A 27,183-nucleotide genomic window follows, 5' to 3' on the forward strand; every position below is an offset into this window, starting at 1 on the left:
CCCCGCTGCTTCCTCCTGCACCCAGACATTCCTTCCTGCCCACCTTGGTCCCCACACAAACCAGGAGCCAAGACAAGTATCTCTAGTTTCTTTCTAAACCCAGCTGTTTGGGAGTGATTCTAAAACCCAGGACTCTTCACCCAAGAGAAGGATGACTTAGGGTCCTGGCCCTGCATTCTCTGCTACTGTAGAGCAGATGTGGGGCCTGGGACGTGGGGTAAGGGGTTCCCCTTGTGCCTGCGAAGGCAAAGGTACCGAAGGGCCTGCCCTTCCCCAGGCTCGGATGTCTCGGGTCCTCCCCTTTCTCTCTCACCAATGGTAAACTCTAAACTCCGAACAAAACCCTTAAAAGTAGCAAGAGTCCACCCTTCTGCAGCTCCCTGTAGGGAGAGGGCTCAATATTGCTGCCTGCTGATAGAGCTGAGCGAGGACCCTATAAGGACAGGGAGGGAGGGAGGGATAACGGAATGGCTGAATAAAATGAATTAATGATAAATAAAACTAGCAAATGAATAAATACAATTATTACATGATTGAATAAATAAGAATAAACAAGGAAGGGAGGAAGGAAAGAAAAAAATGGCCACCTAAGGATTCAGCCGCTTGCCCCCCACCTGGGGGATCCAGGCTGGCACATTAAATAGGGACATGCCAACCGTCCCTTGGCCTCAAGGGGGACACCACTGGGGCAGGGAAGAGGCTGCTCCCAGTTTACAAAGACAGTTGTACCACAGGGACAGAAGGTGCAGCGAACTTGACAGGAGACAGGTGTTCCCACAGTAGTGTGGGGGGGGGGGGGGGGCAGGAGGTATGGAGGGGGAGGGGCCACACGCGGCAGTGATGGTGGGTGCCCACGCTGGGGAGCCAAGACATCTGTTGACAGAAGCGGAGGCACAGGTGACTGGCAGTGCCCGGCTGTGCCAGGGAGACAGAAGTCAACCCACAGCAGGTGGTTCCTGCGGGGTCAAGGGCAGGGAAACAGAGACATCTAGTTGCTTGGCAGTGATGGGGGGTGGGGGGGGGACAAGGACTTGTGCTTCGTGAGGCGGGGGCCTGGGGCTGAGCCTGCGCCTGGCAGGACTATCGCAGGAGAAACCCTGCTCGGAGGCCTCAGAGTCACTTCTACTTGGCAGTGAGGACATGTAGCGCCTGGCACAGTGTCTTGAATGTGGTAGGCGCTCAGTACATTTGATGAACGGGTGAGTGGATTAGGAGGATGTCAGACAGGCTGCAGGGTGCCCGAGCTGAGGACAGAGGCCATCTCCTGGGGAGATATTCCCACAGGGCCGTGTTTCGGGTCTCCCTGACCTTCCCCAAGAGGCATCTGCCCTCGGGTGCGCACTGGCGCACCCAAGAGCTTACCCAAGGGTTTCACATGTTGGCAGAGAGCTGGGGGCCCCGGGGGGCAGCTGGCTCAGGTGCTGATGGCCTGGGCGACTGAGCTGTCCCTGGCAGCTTGGCCAGGAGTCCTGAGGAGGACAGGCGTTCACTTCCCGAGCCCTTACGCCCAGGAGAGCCGTCACCAGCTGCCCGTTGAGGCAGAGAGGGTTGGGAGGCGGAGAGGGGACGGCCCCGAAGTCCTAGTCGCCGTCCACCTCCTCCTGGGGGGGGACCCAGCAAGGACACCTGGGAGCGCCCAGCCCGGGACAGGCTGGCATGAAGGGTTCGGGCAGGTGGGGCAGGCAGGCGGGAGGTGGATGCCCACGGGCCCCGGGCCAGCAGAGGGCCGGCTCGGACGGGCACTAGTGGGGAGGCCGGGGAGCCTGCTGAGCGTCGGGCAGAGCGAGCGAGGAGGGTAGCTGGAGAGTCAGGGGAGAGGGGCAGAGGGCCCCGCTGGTGAGTCAGGGCGATGGCCACACTGGAGGTCACGGCGGCCGCCTGCAGAGGCGCGTGCACCAGGGGCTCCCACAGCACTGGCTTTCCGCTGAGCCGAGCTCCTGTGCCCGGGGCTAGGCCCCGAACGCCCCGGGCCATGTCCCTGTCGTGCTGCACCAAGTGCTGCTCCATGGTGCCCCCGCTGCTGCCCGGACTTGGTTCGGAGCGTTTCCGCTGCAGGACAGAATTCTTCTTGCCTAGAAATGGTCCCGGGAGGGAGAGAGTGGAGATGGGGAAGGAGTCCAAGCTGGAGGTCGGGTATCAAAGAGCAGGGGCATGAGAAGATGAACTCGGAGGACGGCAGCGGGTGAGGGATGGGAAGGAGAGGACGGGGATGGGGGGAGGGGGTGGAGGTTGGGAGGCAGGGGTGGAGAAGGAGGGTCAGGGATGAGAGGATGTCTCTGAGAGGGCGAGAGGGAAGGAGGACTCGGCACAGAGACACGGGGCCATCTCTCCAGGGGCGGGGGACACTGTGCCGGAGGCCTCGCGGGGCATTTGCCGGGAATGGCGCGGGCCGGGGCGTGATGCCGAAGCGCCGGAGCCTGGGCCCTGGGAGGTTGGGGGCCCCTCGCAGGGGAGGCGGGGCGGGGACGCGGCCAGGACCCGGGGCAGACAGGCTGGACGAGGCTCACCGATGCGGCGCAGCCGGTCCATGGCTACCGTCTCGAAGGCCCGGCGCATCATGGGGAACTCTTCCAGCACGGCGTTGAAGTGGTCCACGCTGAGCGAGTACAGGCGGCAGTAGGTGTCGGCGCGCACGCTGGCCGTGCGCCGGCCCCGCGTCAGCAGACAGATCTCTGTCCAAGTCGGGAAGAGGCCCTCAGGACCGCGGTCCCCAGAACGCCCTCTCACCGGGCCCGCGGCAGCTGACCCGCCCCCTCCCTGCCCGGGGCCAAGGCCCTGAGACGCCCCAAGCATCGTCTCCCTCCATCCTTCTCACTCTCTCCAGATTAAAGCTGGCACACAGGTGGGCATTGCTGGCTCCGTTATGCCAGTCATTTCCATTCCCGGCCACCTCCTCTGCTCTGGTCCGAGGGGCAGGCCTGGGGCAGTGCCCTCTGTGTACCTGCCCCTCCCACCCCTTTGCGTGAAGTCCAAGGGCAACCCAGAAGGAGAAAAGCAGTGCCAAAGGGCAAAGGGCATCCAGGGATGCTAGCGAGCAGGGGTGGTTTGGGGCCTGAGAGAGGACATCTGGTGGGGTGGCCCCCACTGACGCAGCCTGGGTCCCGGGACCCTCCCCACAGGGCACCCCACCAGGGAACCGTCCAACTCAAGCCCCTGGAACAGTATGGCTCGATTCCTGTCTTTCCTTCGTCTCCTAGGGTCCCCAGACTTCACCGCTTGAGGGTCTTAGAAGGCCCAGTGGCCCAGGAACTTTCCCCACCCCCGCCCCGCTGCTACCAATCAGAATCTCTTAGGAAGCTATTTAAAGCCACAGAGCTCCAGGCCCCAGGCCCAGAGATTCTGACTCAGGAGGCCTAGGGAAGGGCTAGAAGTCTTGGACTCTGCACACAGCCAGGCAGGAACAGTGATCCAGGGGAGCAACTGCCCTCCGTCCCCTGCTCCAGTCCCCCCACCCTCCCTGAGGCCTGCTGACCCCCAAAGTAGGATCCATCGGTGAGGCGGGTGTCCCGGGCACCGCGCGCCAGCACGCTGAGCAGCCCGTGCTGTATGAAGTACATCTTCCTGCCCACGGAGCCCTCGCGCACCACGAGGTCCCCTGGCTGGAAGACCTCAAAGTGCAGCTTGGTGAGCACCGCTGTGACGAAGCTGGGGTCGGCGTGGGCGAACAGTGGCATGTGGGCCACCAGGCCGCGGCAGGTGAAGTTAATGATCTCCTGGGCAGGGGAGGGGCCTGTCAGGCAGGCTGCGCCCCCTCCCCCGAGGTGCCCCCATCGAGCTCATCTGTCTCCAGAGGCCCCACCCCTGGGGTCATGATCTGCCAAAGGATGGGGATGCTTCAGTGGGCCTGGGACCATCCCTGCACTCCTGCCTCCAGAGCTCTCCCCCGTAATCCCCCGCAGGACCGTGCCCCCCAAACAGAGATCCCTGCAGGCCCCGCGTATCCTTCACCCCCGTAAGACCTTCAAGAAAGACCCTAATCCCTAAAAGCACCCCCCCCAAGGCCTGGCCTCCCACGAGGCCCTCCGCAGGCCCCACTCCCTATAGGTGCACCTGCTGACCAGGAGCCCGTACCCCAGACGGCACCTCAGAAGCCCCGGTCCTTGCACAGCCCCCTCCGGGGCCCAGTCCCACCTCCCGAAGCGGCTCGCTCAGCTCGCCCAGGATGCTCTCTTCGTCGAACATCTTGCCCTGGTAGCGGTGCTCGTAGTACTCGTGGATGCGCTGCCGAGTGTCGGCGGGCAGCTTGTGGAAGGCCATGTACTGCTCCACCTGCTTGTACTGGGGGGCGGGCGACGGCAGTGGGTGAGAGGGTGCAGAGACACGCGTGGCGCAGGAGCAGTGGCGGGGTACGTGTGGAAGAAAGATCACAGACACAGGCCAGACCCGGAGGGGTGAGACATGGAGACAGAGGGGGTACACAGGGCCACAGAAGGACATGTGGGTAACAGTGGATACGGGGAGCACACACAGCACAGTGACAGGAAAGTCCAGACATGGGCAGGGGAGGGGCCCAGGGACAGGGACATAGGGCCAAACAAGGAAGAAGTTACACACAAACAGACACAGGGCAGGGAAGGACACGGAGACCCAACAGGAGCATGAGCACAGGCCTCAAGTTGAGCTACCCAGCCCCTAGCCCCCCTGCAGGCCCACCCCTTCCTTCTCCTGCCCCTGCTCACCTTCTCCTGGTACTGACGTCGGGAAGAGTCCAGGGACTGGATGAGGGCGGTGGCATGGCCGATGAACATGGCGTAGCACGTGGCGCCCACGATCATGCTGAGCATGGTGAGCCAGACGTCGGGCATGCCGACAGGTGCCTGCTGCCCGTAGCCAATGCACAGCATGTGGCTCATGGCCTTGAACAGGGCGTGGGAGTACTGGCGTCCCCACGAGTGGTTCTGGAGGGCAGAGTGTACTGCACAGCTGGGCACAGCCTCCTCAGAGCCTCCTTGTCCTCCTGCCCCCCCGCCTTCCCTCTCTGGCGGTCCTTCTGTGTGCCCCTTTCTGCTTCAGACTGGCCTCCCAGGAGGCACTTCAGTTTGGTTCTGGGGGCCTCTCCGCAGCCTGGGGCGGGGGGGTCCATTTTGCCTAGGTTTCCTGCCCTGCCTGCTCCCTCCAACACAAAAGCACTTCCTGTAGGTAGCCTCCCCCACCCTCAGCTCCCCACCTCCTCGCTCGGCAGCTCCCGTCTCCGGCCCCAGTGCTCGGCCCCGCTACTCAAGCACGAGAGCCCTTCGAGGGCCCGGAAGGCAGAGTCGTGGGAGTCCTCACCGCCATGTGGTTGATGGAGACCCAGCAGTCAGGGGGGAAGTCCTGCAGCATGGGGACCAGGAACTGCAGGCAGCCGTCCCAGTGACACAGCAGCAGCATCATCCCGATGAGGTTGAAGATGCGAACCACCGCGCTCGCCAGGTCGTAGGTCATGTGAAAGATCTGAGGATTCCGAGGAACGGCGGCTGTGGACGGGACCCCTCCCCGCCGGTCCTCCTCTATTCCTGGCCTTGCCAATTCTCTCCTTGAACTCCTCTCTAGCCCCAGCCCCCACGGATCTTTAAAATGCGCTATTATTCGTTTGCACAGAGCTCTACAGCACACACGTACAGCTAATACAGAGTCGGCTGTGTTACTACTCTCTGATCTTACGGAGAGGGAATCGATGCCAGTCACGTGCCCAGAATCACACACAGTGTCACAGCAGAAACTCAAAAAAATCTACTGCACAAGCTGCCCAGGCTGTGCCCACTGGAAAAGAGGAGAGAGGGCATGCCCGGTGTCGTGTCCTCGGGGCACGTGTGCGAGGATTCATGCCAACAGCCCCCTTCCCTCCAGTAACACTCACAGAAAACACGCTGACAACTTACTATGTCCCAGGCACTGTTCTAGGAGGTATTAAGTTACAGGTATTATTTCCTTTTATCCTTATGATACACCTCATCATGTGTAAGTGTATTTAACATTTTCATCTTCTAGAAGAGGAAACCGAGTCTCCTATAGCGTATAGTAAACTGGGATACGATCACAGGCAAAGAAACTGCACAGCCCACACTCTGCACCCCTAAATCCTGCTCCCCTGCCGCTGGAACTCCAATGTCTCCCACTCCCTCCTTCCAGAGTCCAGCTAACCTGCAAGCGCTCCTCCAGCCTCTGCGCTCCGCCCTCCTCACCTCGGGTGTGTGTGGGGGGGTACCCCCCGAACCCTCACTCTGCCCCTGCTACTGACCCACCCACTTTGGAGGCAGCCCACCCAGCCGCCTCACCCCGTAGCATCACCAGGAGCCCCACCCATAGCGCCGTCCCGGAGGGGCCTGCGAGCCCCCCTGCCCACCTCCCTGCCCCACCTCCTCCCACTGGTGTATGTAGCGGATGAGGCGGGAGAGGCGGAGCAGCCGCAGGAGGCTGAGGATCTTGGTGAAGCGCACGATGCGTAGGGCCCGCGCCGTTTTGTAGACCTCGGCGTCCAGTCGTGGCTCCAGCTCCACCACCAGGAAGATGTAATCCACGGGGATGGAGGAGATGAGGTCGACCAGGAACCAGGTGCGCAGGTAGCGAGACCGGATGGCGCGAGGGGCCAGCAGGATTTCAGCACCCTCCTCTACCACGATGCCTGTGCGGAAGTTGAGTACCAGATCCAACAGGAAGAAAGTGTCAGAGAGGACATTGAAGACGATCCAAGGTGGGGAGTTCTCCTCCTTGAAGAAGGTGATGCCCACAGGCAGCACAATGAGGTTCCCCACCATCAGCAGGAGCATGATCAGGTCCCAGTAAAACCTAAGGTGGGGGTGGGGTGGGGAGGAAGGCCAGGATGACACTTCACCAGCCACCAGACAAACGGCAGATAGTCTGATACAGCCAAGAGCGGGCAAGGATTACCGAATAACGGGATGGCCACTTACAGCTGGCGGGAATGTAAACTGGGACCACCATTTGGGAAGCCAGTTTGCTATTATCTAGTAAAGCTAAACATTTGCATTCCCTGCCACCCAGCAATTCCATTAGGAGCATACACACGCTCAAGGGAAATATGTGCTCCAGGAGATGTATACAGAAATGTTCATAGCAGCATTGGATCTGGAAATGACCCACACGTCCATCCGTAGAAAAATGCAGATAAATAAGATAAACACAGTAGGTGAATAGACTGTGGTATACTCACGCCCCAGAATAATAGACAACCCCGACACCACCCAACGGCAGCCTCATGCTGAATCTTGCAAATTCAATGTTGAACAAAACGAGAAATAAAAGGATACACAGTGGATGAGTTCACTTGTACAGAGTTCAAAAACAGGCAAGACTAAATTGCAGTGTTTAGCAATTCACAGAAAAGTGGTAAAACTATGAAGAAAAGTAAGAAAATGAGTGCCTCAGAAGTTAGAAAAGTAGGTTGCAGAAAGGACTGTGGGAGCAGTAAGGATGCTTTGGGGTGCCAGCAACCTAGCCTCTCCTGACCTGGATGGTCGTTACAGGGGGGGTGTGCCTTGGAATGACATATACACATGTGTGTGCACGTAGATGTATATATATGTATGTATACACACACGTGCGTTTTGAATATATATGCAACATGATGTATCATTATACACTATCCTACCCAGATGCCTGCTATACACACGCACCTACTATATGTATACATCCTCGCTGTATACATGTACATATGTACAGATACATATACCTGCTTAATACGTATAATATATACGTAATATCATGTACATGATTTATGTCACTATATTATATATCTTAAAGTAAAATAAAAAGATAAACTACCCTGTGCTAACCTCCCAGGAGTGTTGAAAACACACACACTGAGACAATGGATACGATAGTGCCATACAAGCACTGGTTGGTTTTATGACTCACCCACCTTTTGTTCCCAGATTTCTGAAGAGGTTGCTGCTGCTTCCATCTCAGCTCTCTGCCCATTCCTAGTCTAGGCTTTCACGCCCTCCCCGGCCCTCCCCACCCCACCCCTCCTTCCCTTCCCAACCCAGCTGGACCCATAGTTCCTGGTTCTCTGCTGGGATCTGCTCATCTGTGTCAGGGTATGGAACGGGGGGGGGGGGGGGGGGGGGAGTCTGTTCTGCCTCCCATCCGAACTGAGCTTTTTAGGGATGCCCCACCCCCCTCCCCAGCACCTCAGACAGGGTTGCACATAGAGAAGCTCCACAGGAGATCCTGAGGCAGCGCGGTGAAAAGCTCTGCACGCCTTTCCTTCCCTAATCTCCCTGTGCCTGCTGGCGCTCTGGCCAAGCCCAGACAAGGGCACTGGCAGGGGAGAGCCACACTGCTGTGGTGAAAGTGTGGAAAGGAGAGGTCAGGAGGAAGCTAGCGAAGCTTTCATGCGGAGAAGTCTGAAGTGGTTAAAAACAGCGTTAGCTAGAGTGGTTTAATTCCAGGACACACCTAATTGCAGTATCAAGTCAGGACTCAGCCCTTTCTGACTCTGACTACAAAATCAATCTCTTCAGCTTCTAAAAGAAGCACAGGGGTCCCCAAAGCCAGGTCTCCAGGAAGCCCCTCAGACCGTGTGCTTTCTATCAACAACAAATCCTTGACCCCCCCCCCCTTCCCCTCCCTCCTGGGCCACTGGAGAGTCCTGTACTGTGTGCTGAGAGCAGAGGGGAGGGGAGGGAGGGGAGGAGAAAGGAGGGGAGGGGAGGAGAAAGGAGGGGATGGGAGCGGAGAGGAGGGGGGGAGAGGGGAGGGGAGGGGAGGGGAGGGGTGGGGAGGGGAGGGGAGGGGAGAGGAGAGGGCTCGCCCAGCCATGGAGCATCTTCACAGCCTGACTCACAGGCAGTCACAAGCTTAGCGGGTGATGCAGTAGAGAAGACAGAGAAGCGGCATGATAATACACAGCTTCTGGGGACACATCTGCGGGTAAAATGGGGGGGGGGAGATCACAGGAGGCTAAAACAGGTGCACTGGTGGGGTAGGGATGAGGCAGTAAAGAATAGGGGAGAGAAAGGAACAATGGGAGAAAGAGGAACATTTAGGGAGTGTGTATGTCTGTGGGTTCAAAATGATGTCCAGGTCTCCAATTGTGTTTCCAGGCTCCTGATCCACACCTCATCTTTCCTGCTCATTTTGCTCCCCACCTGAGGTGCTTTGGACACACTGTTGCCTCATCCAAAAGCTGTCCTTCATTTCCCCCAAGGACAGAGCTGCTCTCCTCCCCTAGCGACCTTGATGTAGAGGTACAGCCTGACGGGGACTGTGAAATGGCCCCACCTCCACCCTCGGTCCCTCTGATAGGCACCTGGGAGGGTGCCCCTGCCGTTGCTTCCTCAATCGCTGGGAGTCCCGGCCCTGCCCCGCTACATCCCGCCTTCAGCACCAGGGACAGCGGCAAGAACCGCAGCCGGGACATCCCGCCCGCGCCCCGCCAGCGTCTCTATTTTTCCTGGTAGTCGGCCCTGTTGAACTAGGCAGGTGCTGGGGGTAGGAGACAGCAGAGCTCGGTTTCCCCCTCAGGCTGACCCCGAGCCTTGGAACATGGCATAATTTCCCAGATCCCCAGCCGGCAGGACTGCAGGAGGCAGTCGTCCCTAACTCCAGTAGTCTCTGTGGTCCAGGTGGAGTTCTGGATTCCTGAAACGGTAAACCCAGGTCTCTGGTGTCTCCTCTGGTGTCAAGTCACTGAAGACCTCCGGCTGGGGATCCCTCGCCCAAGAATTCCCAGGCTAGACTGGGGGAAGTGACTCTGTTGTCCCACCCAAGGACCCCCGGGCCGGAAACGAAGAGTCTGTAGAGGGTGAGGCGTGCCCTGCCTCCGTGTCGCGGCCCATGGGGGTGGGATCTGTGTCCCCCGCCCTCCTTGCTGGGGCCCCAGTACCGGAAGTCGCTGTAGGGGTGGATGATCCAGGCCCCCGCTGACTTGACCCTCTCCTGCTCGATTTCCACTGCCTTGTGGCTGCCGAACACGCGAAGGGAGAACTTGTTGACCGTGGGCTGGAGCAGCGTCCCGAGTTGCCTTCTCTTGGGCTCGGGCCCAGACCCGGGCAGCGGTCCCGAGGCCGCGGTCACAGGCGCCGGAGCAGCCAGAGGCGCCGCTTCCAGCCCAGGGGTCGCCCGTTCGCCAGCTCCCGTAGTCGGCCGCTGCTCTGCCTCCATGATGCCCGGTGGCTTACACGCTTGGCGTCCTAGACCCTGCCGCGGCCATCCGGGACGCCGACCCCTCCCGGAGCAGGAGCCGGCGCAGCCCGGCGGGCTCCGAGCTGCCGGCTTGCGGGGCGGAGGGGGTGTGTGCGCCAGACTCGCGGGCGGGAGGCAGGCGGCGGGTTGCGCGGCGCCCCCTGGCGGGAGCCTCCCCAGGAGGGGGCGGGGCCAAGGAAGCCCGCCTCCAGGGAAGACTCCGGCATGGGCGTGGCCTAGCAGATGGGGGCGGGCCCCCAAGTAAGGGAGGAAGAGGCAGGGAAACACAGCCGGAGTCACGAAGGGGGCGTGATCTGGTGTTGATGAGCTCTTAGCCAATGAGCTATAGGGAGGCGGAGCCGTCCGTGAATGGCGGGAAAAGCGGACGCTGGTTGTAGATCCCGGAGTCTCCGGAGGGCGAGGAATTGGGGACCAAAGAAGAGGTGGGGAACGGTCACTCCAATTCACGGACTTCCTGCATTTCACTGTCTTCCTCTCAGCACTCTCCTAGACATACTCCTTTCTTCTCGTCTTCTCCATATTCCTCCTAGTATTTCATTTGCAAATTCATACTGCTAACTTTCAGCAAGAGTGACTGCGGATACAAAGTTGAATACAAAAGTCCCGCTGTAAAGCCAAGCTCAGCTGTGCCCGTATGCAGACAGAACAAGGAGACTGCGGTGCTGTGTGATGTTCAGTGCTAGAAGTTCCCAAACATCTCAAATTCTTCCCCTCATCTCCGTTTCTTATTGCCACTGACTTATTTCAAGCCTTCAGCATTTTTTCACCTAGGTTATTTCAGAAGCCTCTATAAGGGGCCCTATACTCTCTCAGGCCAATTCTTTTCCCACAGTCTGCCAGAGTTACCTTCCTAAGATTCAAATGTAACATGTCCTTCAAACCTGTCCATCTTCTGTAGGGTTACCTGTAAGCTCCTTAAAATGACCTGCCAGGCCCTGCAAAATTTGGACCTAATTTCAATAGCCTCTCTTCTGATAGTCCCTCTCTTGAAAGCCAGGACTCTAATCATGCTGAAAGGCTTTATTCTACCTTGTCTCCAGCCCTCTGCAAATACTTTCTCTGCCCGGTATTCTTTTCCAATTCACTTTCCAAGTGTTGCCTCACATAGTATCTCCTCTAGGAAACCTAGAAACACACTTCCAAGTCTCCTTTCCCCAACTAGATCTAATCCAGGGCTTTCTTTCTTTTTTTTTTTAAGTTTATTTATTTATTTTGAGAGAGAGAGAGAGAGAGAGAGAGAGAGAACACAACTGGGGAAGGGGCAGAGAGGGAGAGACAGTATCCCAAGCAGGCTCCACATTCAGTGCAGAGCCTGACTTGGGGCTCAAACTCACCAACTGTGGGATCATGACCTCAGGTGAAGAGTCTGATACTTAACCAACTGAGCCACCCAGGCGCCTCTAGTCCAGAGCCTTCTTACAGTGTTCATGGCAGCTCTTGTCACAAGGCTGCCATTATTCGTTTACAGGTCTTTCTCTCCCATTAGACTCTGGGGTTCCAAAGAACAGGAGCCTTGCGCCTGGCACACACCGTGGATACTCAGCAAATGCTTGCTGAATGAACGCATGATCCGGAAAGGTGTTCGTGGAAGAGGAAGGGAATTTTCCCCTCTTTCCTTCCAACCCCTTCATTACCCTTACTCTTCTATTTTAGGGAACCTTTCCTAAACCATTTCTGGCTAACCGATCTAATCTCCATCTAACTACCTTCCATCCCAGCTCCCCTCTGATATGTCCTGAATTAATATACTCTCAGGTTATTTTTTCTTTTTCGTTTCTATGTCTCAGTTCCTTCCATCATGCCTCTAACTCGGTCCAGTTTGTCTCAAGGTCTCCTCCTTCCTCTTCTCCCCCCTCCCCCTCCCTTTTCCAACTCAGTTCATTTACACTTCCCATGTATTATGTGTGAGTTCGGAACATACAGTTCTCGAGTGTCTTCCCCTCTTTCAGCACCTGATTCTCCATCCCTCCTTTTCTCAAACCCTTCCTCCACGGCCTTACTTCCTGACCCACAGGTGCCTACCTTTCGCTCAGGACAAAAGGGGGCCGCCCCTCCTTGCGGCGGCCAGGTAACCGGGCTGTTTTAAGAACTGGATATTTACTGGCTGTGCCGGACAATCAGACCTCACCACCACGCCTCAAAAGCTGTGTGGAGGGGCGACACTCGTAAATGACAACTTCCAGGTCCCTTTTAAACCTCCAAACCTCACAAAGTAAGCCGCAGAAGTGTCATGAAGACGGCGCAAGACAGAGGAACGAGCCGAGCAGAAAGGCAGCGCGGCGGGACTGAGCGCGCCCGGCCGACCCCGCGCCCCGCCGCCGGCGCGCTGGAACCCCCGCGCCCCCGCACCCCCCGGCGCTCCTATCGCCGCGCCCGCCAGCTACGCGAGGACGCGGCGGCGTGCGCGCCCTGGGGGCGGGGCCCGGGGCAGCTGGGCGGGGGCGCGGGACGTGCGTACGTGCGTGCGTGCGTGCGCGCTCGCGGCGGCGGCGGCGGATCGGAGAGGCCAGAGCCGGAGACCGAGCTGGGATCGGGCCCCGGGCGGGGGCGGTGCGAGCGGCGCCGAGCGGACCCTGGGGGCGGGGACGGAGCCGGGGCGGGCGGGACTGGAGCGGAGCCCGGGAACGAGGCGGGAGGTCCCAGGGTCTCGGGTCGGGGGGGTGGAGCCGCACTTCGTCGCCGCGGGGGTGCCGGGACTCCGGCCGCAGTGCCGCCGCCATCACGGACTTCCTGTGGGACAAGCGCACGGGCCTCGCCGCCAGAACGGTGAGCGCGCGGGCTGGCGGGCCGCGGGGCCGCGCGGAAAGATGGCGACCGCGGGGCGGGCGGGGGTAGCCTTGGGCTGGGGGCACGGCGGCGGGCCGAGAGGAGAGGAGGAGGGTAGGGACCTGCAAAGCGGCGGAGGTGAGGGGTAGGGAGCAGAGGTGAGAGATGAGCGTGCCTCGGACGGACCCGGGCGGACCCGGGAGGACCTCCGGCAAACTTGGGAGGGGCCCGAGTAGGGGAAGGGGTGATGGAGCAGGGAGGGGAGCGGTTCCCGAGAGGAGAAAGAGCAGAATATCAAAGTTGGAGCAGGGCTGGAGATGAGGAGGACCCGCCGTGTCACTGGGAGGGCATGGAAGGAGTTTGACTCCAAGAGTTCGTTCTGGATTTCCTGAGCGAGAAAGGAGGGGGAAAGGTTTGTAAGTTGGGAGAGGTAAACTGCAGGTGCTTCTGGTGGGGAGGGGCGTGAGCAACTTTGGTGGCAGTGTGCCGTGTGCCGAGAGGATGTTTGTGTGGCTGTGCTGAACAAGCTTGGGTTACCCTGTGGCGGGGGGTGAAATCTGCAGCTTGCATCCTTGCCACAGGCCTTCTAGACCAGGACCGAGTCCGATATCACCCTCCTCAATTTGAGGAGGTTGGGAAGTAGAAAACTCCGAATGAGAGCCAGATGTTGGAATCATTAAGCCTTTCCACACCTAACCCGCACCCCCCCCCCCCCGCCCCCAAGACTTCAGTCCCTGGGCCTGTTTAATTTTATTTTGCTGTCATATTTTTATCTCTCTGGATTGTGACAGTGATTTCTCTCTCGATTTCTTTCCTTTAAGGAAGAAAAGCATTTGTGCACCATGCCATTCCGATTCCAATAACTAACTGGAAGGAGGCCAGCTTTTAGCCAAGCGGTGCTGATACTAATTAAAAACCAGTTATTCTCTATTTCCTAAGCAGGAGGGGAGGGGCAGATGGAAATCAGACTGCAGCTTGGGGCCTTCCGTGTTAAAAACTTTTGAGGGGAGTTTGGCCAGCGGTGATAGCCAGTGAGAGTTGATTAAGGCAGTTCAAGAGGTCAGACCCAAATCCCTGGAGCCTGCTTATATTTGGTGTATACCACCACATGTGGAAACCAGGTATGCCGGATTGCTGCCCACAGGACACAGAATGGTCTAGTTGGGGAGGTAAAGAACGTGTACTGTGATGGCATGTGCTAAAATGTTACCCTGGTGGGTTGTGAGGAACTCGCGAGGCGTCGATGGAGCTTAGACTCCGGCGAGGGGTGAACCGTGGCAGCGCCCGTCAATCACACAGTCTCACCTGGAATGAGCTGTGGCCCCGACCCGAAGACTTCACGGAGCCAAGTTTGAGGAGAGTCCATGGAGCAATGAGAGGAAAGGGCTGGGGGCGCGGGGCAGGCTCCTAGAGTTTCCTACCGGAGTCGTCAAGTGATACGTACTCCATCGAAGAGGAATCGTGAGCGCAAGGAAGTTGTGGGAGGCGGAAAGAGGGGGAAGTGGCAGCAGAAAGCGGCTTCGCGCCCCTGGGGCAGCCCGTCCTTGGAGGGGAGCTCCGAAAACTCCGAGCCTTTCTCCACTATTTGTCTTTCTCCTTTTCTTCCAGATGCCTCATCCCCGAAGGTACCATTCCTCAGAGCGAGGCAGCCGGGGGAGTTACCACGAACACTATCGGAGCCGGAAGCATAAGAGACGAAGAAGCCGCTCCTGGTCAAGTAGCAGTGACCGGACCCGGCGGCGCCGGCGGGAAGACAGCTACCACGTCCGTTCCCGGAGGTGAGGCTTCAGGGGGAAAAACCCCTCCTCGGGGCCGCTCACTCATTTATTTATTCAGCAGAGATCTATTGGTTAGATGCTGAGCGGTTGGGGTAAGGGGCCACTCAGGACTGTTACCAGAATGAGCCATTTGCACTGTGGTGTTAAGAGTGCTATCGTAGAGGAAGGGCGTGGTAAGGGGCCGAGGAAGCATCTGGCAGGTTTGGTTGGATTGGGGCAGGATGTGTAATTCAAGAACCAGGGTGAAGTGTCTAGGGCGAAGGGAGAGGAAGTGTGAAAGACTAGGGTCTAGAGACAGCTAACGATATAACAGACAAGACAAAGTGAGGTCTGCGTGTTCAGCGTGGGAGGGGTGGGTTAAGGATAGTTTGGAGCAAGATTGGATGTCGGTCAGGAACGACTCGGGAAAGAAATGGCTCTTTGTTCCATCTGTTATGTCACTAGTGGCAGGCGGGGGGCGGGGGAGGCCCCCAGAGGGAGTGCCTGTGTCCCTTCGGGGGTCTTGGTGGCCTGCAGGTGTGGGGATCCTCGTCTGCTCTTAATGATTTCACTCCTCTGGTCCTTGGTCCTCAGAATGACCCCATGAGTGTCTGAGAGCAGTTCTTCCGGCATCGTTCTTTGTCCTTGTTGAGGGAGGACCTCGTCCTGTCGTGGGGCAAGGAGTGTGGCCTGAACAGATGCACCTAACGGGTGTCTGTTGTCCAACAGCAGCTACGATGACCGTTCATCGGACCGGCGGGTGTACGACCGGCGATACTGTGGCAGCTACAGGCGCAACGATTACAGCCGGGACCGGGGAGAAGCGTGCTACGACCCGGACTACCGGCACTCCTATGAGTACCGTCGGGAGGACAGCAGTTACCGCAGCCAGCGCAGCAGCCGGAGGAAGCACAGGCGGCGGAGGCGGCGCAGCCGGACGTTCAGCCGCTCGTCTTCGGTGAGTGCTCGCCCGGGCCCTTCCTCTCCCCACTCCTCTCCGGGCCTCTAGGACCCTGGTAAGTGAGAAGTACCCTTGTTTTTAGCTGAGCACTGGGGCAGGAACACTGAGGCGGGCACTGAGTCTCTGCTCTCTCGGAAGCTCTCCAGCTCTCCAGCTCTCGGAGGGCCCTGGAATCTGCTTTGGAGGTGGACGGGCACGGAGCATTTGTACCCCGGTGCCTTCCTCGGCATGCTGGGCCTGTTGTGTTGGGGACAGCTCCTCTGTCCCAGACGCCTCCACTCTGTAGTGGAGACCTTGCCTGTGAATTGCCTTTCTCCCCCAAGCTCTGGGCTCCACGGCCCCTCAGTAGGTGGGCTCGGGTGGGGGCAAAGGGAGATCGGTGCCCGCCTGGAAGGGCGTTGTGTAGAGCATGGGGTTGCGGGTGACATTGGCAACGACACCACTTCTCTGCTCTGCCCGTTCCTCTCCCTGTTCCCGTTTTGGGTTTGGGGACTTGGGATTATGCGCCGCTCTCTCTTCTCACCCCGATCCGCCTTACTGCATCTGACGTGTTCCCTTCCACTGTCCCCCATCATCGTCTGTCCCCCCTGGCTGGGCGCCTGTGACCGGTGACCCCTCCACCACCCACCCCGCCTCCCTCCGGCCCCCGCTCCGACACCTGGCTTGCTCCGACCCCCCCCGCCCCCGACAGCAGCACAGCAGCCGGAGAGCCAAGAGTGTAGAGGACGACGCTGAGGGCCACCTCATCTACCACGTCGGGGACTGGCTACAAGAGCGATGTACAAGCCAAATCGTAACAATCCTATAGCCTGTAATGGTCCCATAGCCATCCTAACGTCCCGAGCCAACCCAAGTCACAGCCTCTTGCCTTTCCTCAGTGGTGTTGTTTATCTGGGTGGTTTGAGTTGCTGTTGAGAATTGACCTCTGCTGTCCACTCCCAGCTCTCATGGCCCCTGGGTTAAAGGTGGTGGGAATCACACAGGGGTGTTCTTCCCCTGTGACCATCTGTATCTGTTCCCCCTTCCTTCATCTCACCCCAGGTTGCCGTACCCTTTTTTCTTCCAACTCAGCTCATTCCCCACCTTCTCTCCCTCCCTCTCCCCGACCCTGCTCTGTTTCATTTCAGATGAAATTGTCAGCACGTTGGGAGAGGGGACCTTCGGCCGGGTTGTCCAGTGTGTCGACCATCGCAGGTAACTACAGCCCCTCCCTGCTCCGTACTCCTAGGCGTGGCGAGGTGCTGAGGGTCAGTCTGGGGGTGTTTTTGCTGATTGGCCAAAGGTAGGATTTCTTAATCCCTGGACAGCCCCGTTCATTTTGAGATGTTCTTGATGACCCAGCAAAAACCTCTTCTGGCCACCACAGGGGTGGGGCTCGAGTCGCCCTGAAGATCATTAAGAATGTGGAAAAGTATAAGGAAGCAGCTCGACTTGAAATCAACGTCCTGGAGAAGATCAACGAGAAGGACCCTGACAATAAGAAGTAAGCAGCAGAGGGGTGTGGGGGGGTCTGAGAGGCTCCACTCCTGTACAGGAGAACCAAAACCCTCCCGGCCTGGCTTAGGCAGGCAGGGGAGTCCTGGGCCTTCTCATCCATTCATCTTTTCGTCATCATCTTAGACTAGTAGGACATTAGGGCAGGAAGAGAGGGTGTGTGACATTGTCTAGTCTGTTCCCCTTGTTTTCAGGGCACTTAGATTGCTCTGCACTTTGGCTCCAGCCAGGGTGGCCTCTGTAGAGCTCTGCCCTGGAAATGGCCCTGAGACTGAGAATCAACATTTTCCGTGAAAAATCACTTGAGCTTTTTCGTATCTAGAACCGTGTTGCTGAGGCGACAGACATTCACGTGTAATGTTTGTGTCCACGCGCCTTTTGTAAGCCCACGTGGAAGAAGGGCATTAAGGAGACGGCCAGTATAAACACGGGGCCCACTGGCAGCTGGTGGTGAATGGATCTCAGGAGTGGGAGCCGGGGTCAGGGTTTAGGAATGACAGTTTGACAGTTCAGGGTCCACACCGGAGACCGGCACCAACAGCTCTTCAGCAGATGGAATCTTTTTTAACTATTTAAAATGATGCAGGAAAATGGTATGAACCTTGGGTCTGCCAGAAAGGCCGTTCGCTGGCCGAACTGAATTGTGTTGGTCATACTGCCTGCCAGGTTTTTACACGTGGATGTGGACTCAGCAGCCCTGCAGCCCCTCCTTGTTGGAAGGGTGGTGGGCAGATAGGAGCTCATCAGACCTCCCCCTTCCCTCATCTCTTCTCAGCCTCTGTGTCCAGATGTTTGACTGGTTTGACTACCATGGCCACATGTGTATCTCCTTTGAGCTCCTGGGCCTTAGCACCTTCGATTTCCTCAAAGACAACAACTACCTGCCCTACCCCATCCACCAAGTGCGCCACATGGCCTTCCAGCTGTGCCAGGCCGTCAAGTGTGAGTGGGGCGGGCCGAGATGGACTCTGGGGCAGCCCCTCCCTCTGTTGGGCCTCTTCTGTGTCAGGGAGCAGTGGTGAAGCCCCTAAACTGTCAGCTCTTTCATTCACTGTCATGTTGACAACTCCTTGACTCCTTGACGAGTGTTCTCACCGTCGTTGATTGGTCTTCCTCCGCATCCAGCCTAGCAGGAGCTGGGAGAGAAAGCCTTTGAAATCAAAGCAGTGATTGGCTTACCTCTTTTTTCCTTCATTTCCCTTTCTTGGGAAAGTAGAAGTCAGGTTGCAAGCACAAAGAGACAAAAAGTCTGCCCGAGCTAGAGGCTTACATTTGTCTGAGCTGAGATGCTGTTTCCACCAGAGCAGGTGCGGCCAGGGACTAAGGCAAACAAGGGGCCAGATGGGGGGTCCAGACACAAGTACATGGTTCCCCTTGGGCCTTCCTGACTATGCAGTTTCCCAGAGTTGAATGCACGGGACGTCAGATAGGCACGCACATCAAGGAACAGAACTGCAATGCGTAGCAAACTCTTTGTACGTCAGTTGAGAATCATGTTTGTTCTCTGATACTGATAAGCATTGTGCTTCTTAGACCAGGCATTTCATTTGGAAGTAGGGCAGAAAGCAGCCTAGTGATTCTGGATCTGCCTCCTCACCAGCTTTGAGCCAGGTGACCAAGCTTGGGGTCACTGGTGCCAGTTAGCCCTGGCCACCTGGAACAACCCTGACCTGGTCTTCTCCCCTGCAGTCCTCCATGATAACAAGCTGACACATACGGACCTCAAGCCTGAAAATATTCTGTTTGTGAATTCAGACTATGAACTCACCTACAACCTAGAGAAGGTAAGATGGACAGGCGGCCGGGCCTTAAAGCCCCTCTCTCCTCCCTGTTACTTTCTCCCATGTTCTCTCCCAGTATGGCTCTGACTAGGTAAGCCCGAATACCAAAATAGAGTGAAAGGGAGAGATTTAAGGGGCGCTTGGGGGGCTCAGTCAGTTAAGTATCCAACTTTGGCTCAGGTCGTGATCATGGTTCATGAGCTCGAGCCCCCGCGTCGGTCTGTGTGCTGACAGCTCGGAGCCTGGAGCCTGCTTTGGATTCTGTGTCTCCCTGTCTCTCTCTGTCAAACACAAATAAACATAAAACGAATTTTGTTTTAAAGATTTAAGAAGATATAATTTGGAAGAGAACTTGGAAGGAGGAGCTCAGAGAACTTTCCAATAGAGAGCAAATGCTTTCAAGATACTTGGTTGGGACTTTTTTTCTCTGTAGGAAAGCTCAGTTCTGGACCTATTTTCAGAAGCACCGTAGTACCAGTGCGTGGGAAATGTCCGCATACACAGGGACTTGTGTGCTCTCCCATGATCCCACTCCTAAGTTACCTGCAGGATACGGGGAAGCTGTAAAGCAGATTCTCCTTTGTGCATGGGAGCAAGCAGGGGGTGAAGTTGCTTTTTTTCAGGCTTGAAAGCACTCTAAAGAGTAGTGGTAGTATCTTGGTCTCAGGTGGCCGGGTCCATCCTCCTGCTCTGCTCCTAGAAACGAGACGAACGCAGCGTGAAGAGCACAGCTGTGCGGGTGGTGGACTTTGGTAGTGCCACCTTTGACCATGAACACCACAGTACCATCGTCTCCACTCGTCATTACCGAGCACCGGAGGTCATCCTCGGTAAGTGGGGGCGAGTAGGGGAATGAACTCGTCCAAGGGTGGGCGGTGGGGAGGGTGGGGCCCCCTAAGCACCGTCTAACACCTTGTTCCTCCCATTCCCGCTAGAGTTGGGCTGGTCACAGCCTTGTGATGTGTGGAGCATAGGCTGCATCATCTTCGAGTACTATGTTGGCTTCACCCTGTTCCAGGTAAGCGGTGGAGTGTCTTCTGTCCCCACCTGGCATTTTCCTGCCTGGGTTGCTTGTCTGCCAAGGACCTGTCTGCTCACCCCTCCCCTTTGCTAATCATCCCGGAAGCTGGTCCTCAGCAGCCCGTTTGCAGCACCGTGCTCAGTTCTGTCTTTGTTTCGCAGACGCACGACAACAGAGAGCATCTAGCCATGATGGAAAGGATCTTGGGTCCTATCCCTTCCCGGATGATCCGGAAGACAAGGTGAACCTTGAGTTGGGGGGAGCTTAACCCTTTTTCCTTTCTCTCCTCGAAATTGGTCGATTTCACATCATTTTCTTTTTTCTTTGACACCTTCCCTCCTCCCAGCTACTGTAAGATGGGGGAATAAGGGAAATGTCCCCCAACAAAAGGAACCTCCTGATTCCTCAACCTCCCCTTCCCCTCTAGGAAGCAGAAATACTTCTATCGGGGCCGCCTGGATTGGGATGAGAACACATCAGCAGGGCGCTACGTGCGAGAAAACTGCAAACCGCTGCGGGTGAGCCAGGCTGGGGATACCTTGCGCCCACTGGCCAGAGGGCATTTCCTTCTTCAGGTGGTTTGCCCCTGGAATGCACTTCACAAGAGAGGGTTAGGAAAGAAGGGGGAAGACTGAAATACCCCTTTGGGTATCGTAGAGATACGAGGCAGTGGTTTTGTGGAGGGAAGGAGGTTAGACAGCCATGGATTTCTTGAGCCAACCAGAGATCACAGTAATGTCCTGGGTTCTGTAGGTCAGACAGAAAAGAATAAACCACCTTTGAAGAGCTTACATTTTAACGAGGAGCTAAAGAAGATTCATGACGTTGACAAGGATATACAAGCAGAAAGAACCTTCAGAGAGTATGAAGGAGTAATTGTGCTAGTGGGAGGGAGTTGAGCAGTAGTAGCCGCAGCACTCGTGAGGTCGTGTTCCCGATAGCATTCATAACGGCAGAGGCTTGGTCCTCTGAGGTTGAAAGCTAGGGCCTTGAAGAAAAAGGGCAGGAACTGTAAGGCGTCGTGCCTCACCTTTTCCCTGCCCTCCACCACCAGCGGTATCTGACCTCCGAGGCAGAGGAACACCACCAGCTCTTCGATCTGATTGAAAGCATGCTAGAGTATGAACCTGCTAAGCGGCTGACCTTGGGTGAAGCCCTTCAGCATCCTTTCTTCGCCCGCCTTCGGGCTGAGCCGCCCAACACCAAGTTGTGGGACTCCAGTCGGGATATCAGTCGGTGACGATCAGGCCCTGGGCCCCCCTGCGTGTCCTGCAGCAGTGGGTGTCCAGTCCAGGACACTGGTGCTTTTTTATATAAGAGAACAGAGCCGGAGCCAGCTCCTTCCTCCTGGCTCCCTGTATACCTGTGAATATGTGAAATAGTGTAAATACGGAAGAACTTGTACCTACTGCTTCGTCCCCAGCCTTGTACAGAATGCTGTTCCTTCCCACACTCTTCCCGCCGTCACCTGCCCCCTCGCTGTTGAGCTGGACAGGGCAGGATGAGGGTGGCATCTATCCCGTGTTTTATAAGGAATTTTGTACAGTCTTTGTGAAATAAAAATGACGTGCTTCATGCGACCCCCACCCCTGGAGTTCGAGGTCTGGGACGCTGGGCTGGAGGGATGAGAAGACCGGCCACCCTTCTGAGTTTGTGGACCCAGGCGGTCCATCCTCCCCCCTGCACCGTCCTGAGCCCAGCCGCCGGCTGGTCCGGTGTGTCGCGAGAGGGTTGCGGTGGCCGCGGCCGGGGAGTTCCTGTGGGCCAGTCGGGGGCGCTCGTCTGAGTGCCGTGCCGGGGGACAGGGGCCCGGGCCAGCCGGACTCCGGGTGCGGAAGCGTGCGCAGGGCCTGCGGCGGCTCCAGCCGGTTAGCGGGCCCGCCCTCCGACGCGAGGCCCGCCGGGACGTGTAGTTCGTTGCGGGGCGGGGCCGCGGCGTCACGTGGGGCGCTTCCGTCCTCGCCCGTAGCGGAGGCGCAGGCGCAGCCGGCCGCCGCTGCGGGGATCCTCGGGACCCTTCCGGTCTCCGCGGCCAATCCGTGCACGGCGGAGCGGGCGGACCGACGGGAGCGGAGGGAGCTCCGGGAGCCGCCGCCGCCGCCGCCGCGCAGGGGCGTGGAGGGCAGGGGCGGCCCAGGCCGCAGTTGCAAACATGGCTCAGAGCAGAGACGGCGGAAACCCCTTCGCCGGGCCCGGCGAGCTTGACAACCCCTTTCAGGTGACGCCGGCCTTCTTTGGGTAGCTCGGCCGACTCCTCTGGCTTCTGGACGGGCTAACTTGTTGTATTCCCATTCCTGACATTTGTGCCGGGGGAGGGCCGCCACGTGGGGGTGACGGTGACTCCAGTCCAGTGAGCACGCGGGGGGCGGGCCGTGCCCCTGTAAGGAGCTGGTGCTAACAGAGCGCGGTGAAGGGTTTGGGGCAAATGTTGGGGCAACGGCGTGGCCTCCAACGAGCCACAGGCATTAGGAGAGGCCCCGGTCAGTTCCCCCAGAGGCGCCAGGTGCCCGCTGAGCCGCAGCTCTCTGCCCGCAGGACCCAGCTGTGATCCAGCACCGACCCAGCCCGCAGTATGCCACCCTTGACGTCTACAACCCTTTTGAGACCCGGGAGGTGAGGTTCTGGAGAGGATAGGATGACAAGGAAGGGGGGGGTGTGCCAGCAAGCTCACTCTGTCGGGATACAGGGGACTTTTCTGCATGCAAAGGAAGGGACACTGTGATCTTAACTCCCTGAGAGAGGCGGGTCCGCCCTGGCCTGCCTAATCCTTCTGGAGACACCAGGGTCAATGATCCCGTTTGAGCTCTCAGTGGTAGTCCTGGCCGGGGGTGGGGGCTGGCTGGAGACTGACAGGGCCTGAACCAAGGCTGTGTTTGGGGAGGCTTCTTTGAACAAAATAAATTACGGGACTGGTTGGAGTTGAGCAAACGAGTTACGCTTAGGTGTGCCTCCAGAAGGCAAGCAGTGAGGGCTGGACCTGTTGTTCCACTGGAGTAGAAAGTGTCGAGACTTAAAAAAAGAGAAAGAGGGGCGCCTGGGTGGCTCAGTCGGTTAAGCCTCCGGGTTTGGCTCAGGTCGTGATCTCGCGGTCAGTGAGTTCGAGCCCCGCGTTGGGCTCTGTGCTGACAGCACAGAACCTGGAGCCTGCTTTGGATTCTGTGTCTCCCTCTCTCTCTCTGCCCCTTCCCCACCCCCGCCACCCCTGCCCTCCACGCTGCTTTCTCTCTCAAAATGAATAAACATTAAAAAAAAATAAAATAAGAACCAAGAGCTTTAAAAAGTGGAGGGGGTGGGTTCGGTGGATGAGTGTCTTGAGTCCCGGCTAAGGAATTGGATGTGAGGGGTGGTGAGGGCTGACCGGTTTGGCTCTCTGTGGGGGAGGGGGCGGGGAAGGGGACCCAGATGCAGAGGTAGACAGTCTCTGGATACCTGCGTCGGGAGGGATTAGGTGATCCCTAAGGCCTTTTCCAAAACCAACAGCCCCCGCCAGCGTATGAGCCTCCGGCCGCGGCCCCGTTGCCTCCCGCCTCGGCTCCCTCGTTGCAGTCCTCCAGAAAGCTCAGCCCTACAGAACCCAAAAACTATGGTTCCTACGGCACCCAGGTAAACAGCAGGTGCGAGTGGGGGTGGGCTGTGGGGGCCAGACCTGGGCCCAGGGCTCACATCTCTCCCCCCTCCCCCCGCACACACTGGGCAGGCCTCAGCTGCAGCAGCCACAGCCGAGCTGCTAAAGAAGCAGGAGGAGCTGAACCGGAAGGCCGAGGAGTTGGATCGGAGGGAGCGGGAGTTGCAGCACGCCGCCCTGGGGGGCGCGGCCGGTAAGCGGTCCGTGGGCGGGGCGTGTTCCACACTTTCAAGGAGCAAAACGAATGTGAGCGAGTGGGCTCTGGAACCACCTTGCTGACTTTGAATTTGGGCACTAACTGAACTTGGGTACTCCCTGCCTGTGAGTGCTTAGGTAAGTTACTTAATCTTGAGCGCCTCAGTTTTCTTACCTTTTTTCCTAACATTTATTTATTATTGAGAGACAGAGACAGAGCGTGAGCAGGGGAGGGGCCGAGAGATGGGGAGACACAGAATGTGGAGCAGGCTTCAGGCCCTGAGCCGTCAGCACAGCGCCCGACGCGGGGCTTGAACCCACAAACTGTGAGATCACGACCTGAGCCGAAGTCGGACGCTCAACCGACTGAGCCACCCAAGTGCCCCTCAGTTTTCTTACTTTTTGAAAAAATACTTACTTATTTAAGTGATCTCTACACCCAGCATGGGGCTTGAGCTCACGACCCTGAGATCAAGAGTCACACGCTCTTACGACTGAGCCAGCGGGTGCCCCCGTTTCCTTGTTTGTAAAACGAAAGATAACATAACGTTTGTGCTTGTTGGACGGGACTGTTGTGAGAGGGAAACAAGGCCATCCGGGCAAAGTGCTTGACAGTGCTTCGAAGCCGCAAACAATAGAAAACAGTGTCAGCCTTGTTTTCGCCACTCTCTTCTGTCTCCTCGGACCCTGAACTGGAGATGGAAGAGAAGACCTGGGGTGCAGGAGAGGGTGGTGATTCCTCTGTTGGTCTCTGCCTCACGTCTGGGGTCTTCCCGCTCTCTCTGTGCCTTGCAGCTCGACAGAACAATTGGCCCCCTCTACCTTCTTTTTGCCCAGTCCAGCCCTGCTTTTTCCAGGACATCTCCATGGAGATCCCCCAAGAATTTCAGAAGACCGTATCCACCATGTACTACCTGTGGATGTGTGAGTAGTGACAAGCCTTTTCTGGAGGAAGAGTGCAGGTAGTACCTTTACATCTTTCCTGCCCCGGTGCCCACTCTCCGAGAACTCAGCATTTCATCTCTGCTCGACTTTTGAGGGTTTTTTTTTTTTTTTGATGTTTATTTTTGAGAGAGAGTGAGCAGGTGAGGGGCAGAGAGAGAGAGAGAGAGGGACACGGAATGCGAAGCAGCTCCAGGTTCTGAGCTGTCAGCACAGAGCCTGATGCAAGGCTCGAACCCATGAATGGTGAGATCATGACCTGAGCTGAAGTCAGACGCTCAGCCGACTGAGCCCCCCAAGCGCCTCTCAACTTCTGAGCTTAAGGCTAATTTCACCAGGAGTTTTCCTGGGTTACTCCTTTTGTAGTATCTAGAAGCTGTTCTCCAGCCTCCTAGCAAAAGTGCGTTCTTGTCTTCCCCCGCCTCTTCTTGTTCCGGTGCGTAAACATTTTCTGAGTCCTTTAAATGTCTTTGCAAAGAGACCTGTCTCCCCCGTTGAGTTGAGGATTTGGTGAAGGCAGGAGTCCTTTTCCTTACTCTGCCGTATTTGCCGAGGAGGGCGTGGGGGGCTCCTATGGGAAGGGGGGCTCTCGTTGCCACCCGGGCTCACCATCCTGCACCTCCGTCCCTCAGGCAGCACGCTGGCTCTTCTTCTGAATTTTCTCGCCTGCCTGGCCAGCTTCTGCGTGGAGACCAGCAATGGCTCGGGCTTTGGGCTCTCTATCCTCTGGGCCCTCCTTTTCACACCCTGCTCCTTTGTGTGCTGGTACCGGCCCATGTATAAGGCCTTCCGGTAAGCTGAGGCCAGGGGTGGTGGAGAACCTTAGATGGGCCCCACGTCTGCTGCTCCTGCCCTGACTCTCCTCCCACCCTCCCCATTTTTTCTGTCCCGCAGGAGCGACAGTTCATTCAATTTCTTCGTGTTCTTCTTCATTTTCTTCGTCCAGGATGTGCTTTTTGTCCTGCAGGCCATTGGCATCCCAGGTTGGGGGTTCAGGTCCGTGAAGCTGCCATCCACCCTCTCCCTTTCCCTCATTCCGCCAGACCAAGTCAGCCCTGGGTCCTGGGGTTGGGGTTGTTCAGGAGGAGGAGGTGTGGTGTTTTACGCTTGGGAGGTGCCAGCTTCACGAGAGAGATAGGACCTACTTCCAGGATAGGGAGCCCAGTCAGAATTCTAGACAGGCATGGGTCTGGGGGAGGAAAGGTGCATGTGGTCAACCTGAGACGGCTTCCTGGGGGAAGCATGCGTAAGCACTTTTGAAGAGGGGACAGAGACCCCTCTACAGAAAGGCCTGTTTGGAGCGAGGATGTCTGGAAAGGCTTGGAGAGCCCGCAGCCAGTCGTTCAGAAGCTGGAAGTGAACTTTGAAGAGAGTGGATGTAGTTTGGGATCCTGGTACTTGGAGAGCCGCCAGGCTGACAGGGGAGCGACCCCTGGTGGGATGGGTGGGAATAGGGCACGTTTGCTCCCTAACCAGCCAAGAAGCCGGGAAGACTGAGGCCCTGCCGGGAGTGGCCCCTCTTCACCGACGGCCCCTTCCCCTCCTGGCAGTGGCTGGATCTCCGCTCTGGTGGTGCTGAAGGCCAACCCGGCGGTGGCCGTGCTCATGCTGCTGGTCGCCCTGTTCTTCACTGGCATCGCTGTACTGGGGATTGTGATGCTGAAGCGGGTGAGAGGCTGTGTCCGAGGTGGGGAGGTGGGCGGGAAGAGTGAGATCATGGGCCCCGAGGGGCCTGGGGAGGGGCGGTCATTCTGGAGGAAGTCGGGAGGGCCTGGCTGACCGGAGGCTTCTCTACTAATGGACCTCTGGGGAAGTGTGTGTGTGTGTGTGTGTGTGTGTGTGTGTGTGTGTGTGTGTGTGTGTTTTGGGAGGGAGCCAAGGACGAATGGAGTGGCAGCGAGTGCTGGTGGTGCTGTCGGGTGGGGATAACGGTAGCAGAGCGCACGGTAATGACCGCGCCATGTACTTGCAGATCCACTCCTTGTACCGCCGCACAGGTGCCAGCTTTCAGAAGGCCCAGCAAGAGTTTGCCGCTGGGGTCTTCTCCAACCCTGCGGTGCGAACCGCAGCTGCCAACGCAGCCGCCGGGGCTGCCGAGAATGCCTTCCGAGCCCCCTGACGCCCGTCGGGGCTGCCCTGGCCCTGCCGCTCGGGGGAGCTCACTTAGCCCCCCTCCCTGAGGTCTCTGGGACTTGGTGAGGCGCGCTGCTCGAGGCCTTCTTTCTAGTGCCCCCCGCTCCCACGGCCGTGACTGCTGACCCTGACTTCGGGGTGCGGGGAGCCCACTGTGACCCAGTCTCCGCTTGCCCCGCCACCCCCCAATTAGGCCACACTACTGCCAGCTCTTACACACCCCAACCCAGCGTCCCTCTGCTGTGCCAAGGCTGTTGCTTCGGTTATTTAAATAAAAAGAAAGTGGAACTGGAACTCAAATCCCCGTTTCCGGCATCTTTATTGGGAACCAGGTCTTTGGAAGAGAAAGCGGAGTGCGG

The 27,183-nt window shown here is 57.7% G+C and overlaps 3 protein-coding genes across 7 annotated transcripts; 2 read left to right on the top strand and 1 right to left on the bottom strand.

Moving 5' to 3' along the window:
* Positions 1-810: 810 nt before the first annotated feature.
* On the bottom strand, positions 811-10,107 carry HCN3 (hyperpolarization activated cyclic nucleotide gated potassium channel 3). The gene is made up of 8 exons (XM_042926135.1): positions 9,830-10,107; positions 6,339-6,768; positions 5,272-5,433; positions 4,680-4,898; positions 4,132-4,278; positions 3,473-3,713; positions 2,508-2,672; positions 811-2,072 (listed from the first exon to the last, which is right to left on the bottom strand). Exons 1-8 carry the CDS (start codon positions 10,105-10,107, stop codon positions 1,372-1,374), a joined length of 2,343 nt encoding a protein of 780 aa, XP_042782069.1. The 3' UTR covers positions 811-1,371.
* Positions 10,108-12,653: 2,546 nt separating this feature from the next.
* Positions 12,654-21,515, top strand: CLK2 (CDC like kinase 2). 5 transcript variants are annotated; one of them, XM_042926168.1, is made up of 13 exons: positions 12,654-12,915; positions 14,524-14,693; positions 15,405-15,630; positions 16,325-16,412; positions 16,761-16,827; positions 17,000-17,116; positions 17,903-18,069; positions 18,817-18,911; positions 19,609-19,738; positions 19,844-19,926; positions 20,091-20,170; positions 20,357-20,447; positions 20,984-21,515. In XM_042926168.1, exons 2-13 carry the CDS (start codon positions 14,524-14,526, stop codon positions 21,167-21,169), a joined length of 1,500 nt encoding a protein of 499 aa, XP_042782102.1. In that variant the 5' UTR covers positions 12,654-12,915; the 3' UTR covers positions 21,170-21,515. The 5 variants fall into 5 exon arrangements, with proteins under 5 accessions (XP_042782102.1, XP_042782103.1, XP_042782100.1 ...); XM_042926169.1 differs by having other exon boundaries at positions 16,328-16,412; XM_042926166.1 differs by having other exon boundaries at positions 12,655-12,915; positions 15,402-15,630.
* Positions 21,516-21,903: 388 nt separating this feature from the next.
* Positions 21,904-27,124, top strand: SCAMP3 (secretory carrier membrane protein 3). Its single transcript, XM_042926180.1, has 9 exons — positions 21,904-22,147; positions 22,465-22,542; positions 23,410-23,532; positions 23,627-23,747; positions 24,545-24,673; positions 25,324-25,483; positions 25,586-25,687; positions 26,242-26,359; positions 26,664-27,124. Exons 1-9 carry the CDS (start codon positions 22,082-22,084, stop codon positions 26,808-26,810), a joined length of 1,044 nt encoding a protein of 347 aa, XP_042782114.1. The 5' UTR covers positions 21,904-22,081; the 3' UTR covers positions 26,811-27,124.
* Positions 27,125-27,183: the final 59 nt, after the last annotated feature.

The sequence above is a fragment of the Panthera leo genome, chromosome F3, assembly GCF_018350215.1.
Source record: "Panthera leo isolate Ple1 chromosome F3, P.leo_Ple1_pat1.1, whole genome shotgun sequence".
NCBI classification, from domain to species: domain Eukaryota; kingdom Metazoa; phylum Chordata; class Mammalia; order Carnivora; family Felidae; genus Panthera; species Panthera leo.

Coding starts and splice junctions, on each gene's coding strand:
- HCN3 (XM_042926135.1), bottom strand. CDS start 10,107: ATGGAGGCAGAGCAGCGGCCGACTACGGGAGCTGGCGAACGGGCGACC. Junction 6,769..9,829: donor CACCCCTACAGCGACTTCCG/GTACTGGGGCCC, acceptor CCCCCACCTTAG/GTTTTACTGGGACCTGATCA. Junction 2,073..2,507: donor GGACCGGCTGCGCCGCATCG/GTGAGCCTCGTC, acceptor GACCATTTCTAG/GCAAGAAGAATTCTGTCCTG.
- CLK2 (XM_042926166.1), top strand. CDS start 14,524: ATGCCTCATCCCCGAAGGTACCATTCCTCAGAGCGAGGCAGCCGGGGG. Junction 15,631..16,324: donor CGTTCAGCCGCTCGTCTTCG/GTGAGTGCTCGC, acceptor CGCCCCCGACAG/CAGCACAGCAGCCGGAGAGC. Junction 20,171..20,356: donor CGGATGATCCGGAAGACAAG/GTGAACCTTGAG, acceptor CTTCCCCTCTAG/GAAGCAGAAATACTTCTATC.
- SCAMP3 (XM_042926180.1), top strand. CDS start 22,082: ATGGCTCAGAGCAGAGACGGCGGAAACCCCTTCGCCGGGCCCGGCGAG. Junction 24,674..25,323: donor CATGTACTACCTGTGGATGT/GTGAGTAGTGAC, acceptor TCCGTCCCTCAG/GCAGCACGCTGGCTCTTCTT. Junction 26,360..26,663: donor GGATTGTGATGCTGAAGCGG/GTGAGAGGCTGT, acceptor ATGTACTTGCAG/ATCCACTCCTTGTACCGCCG.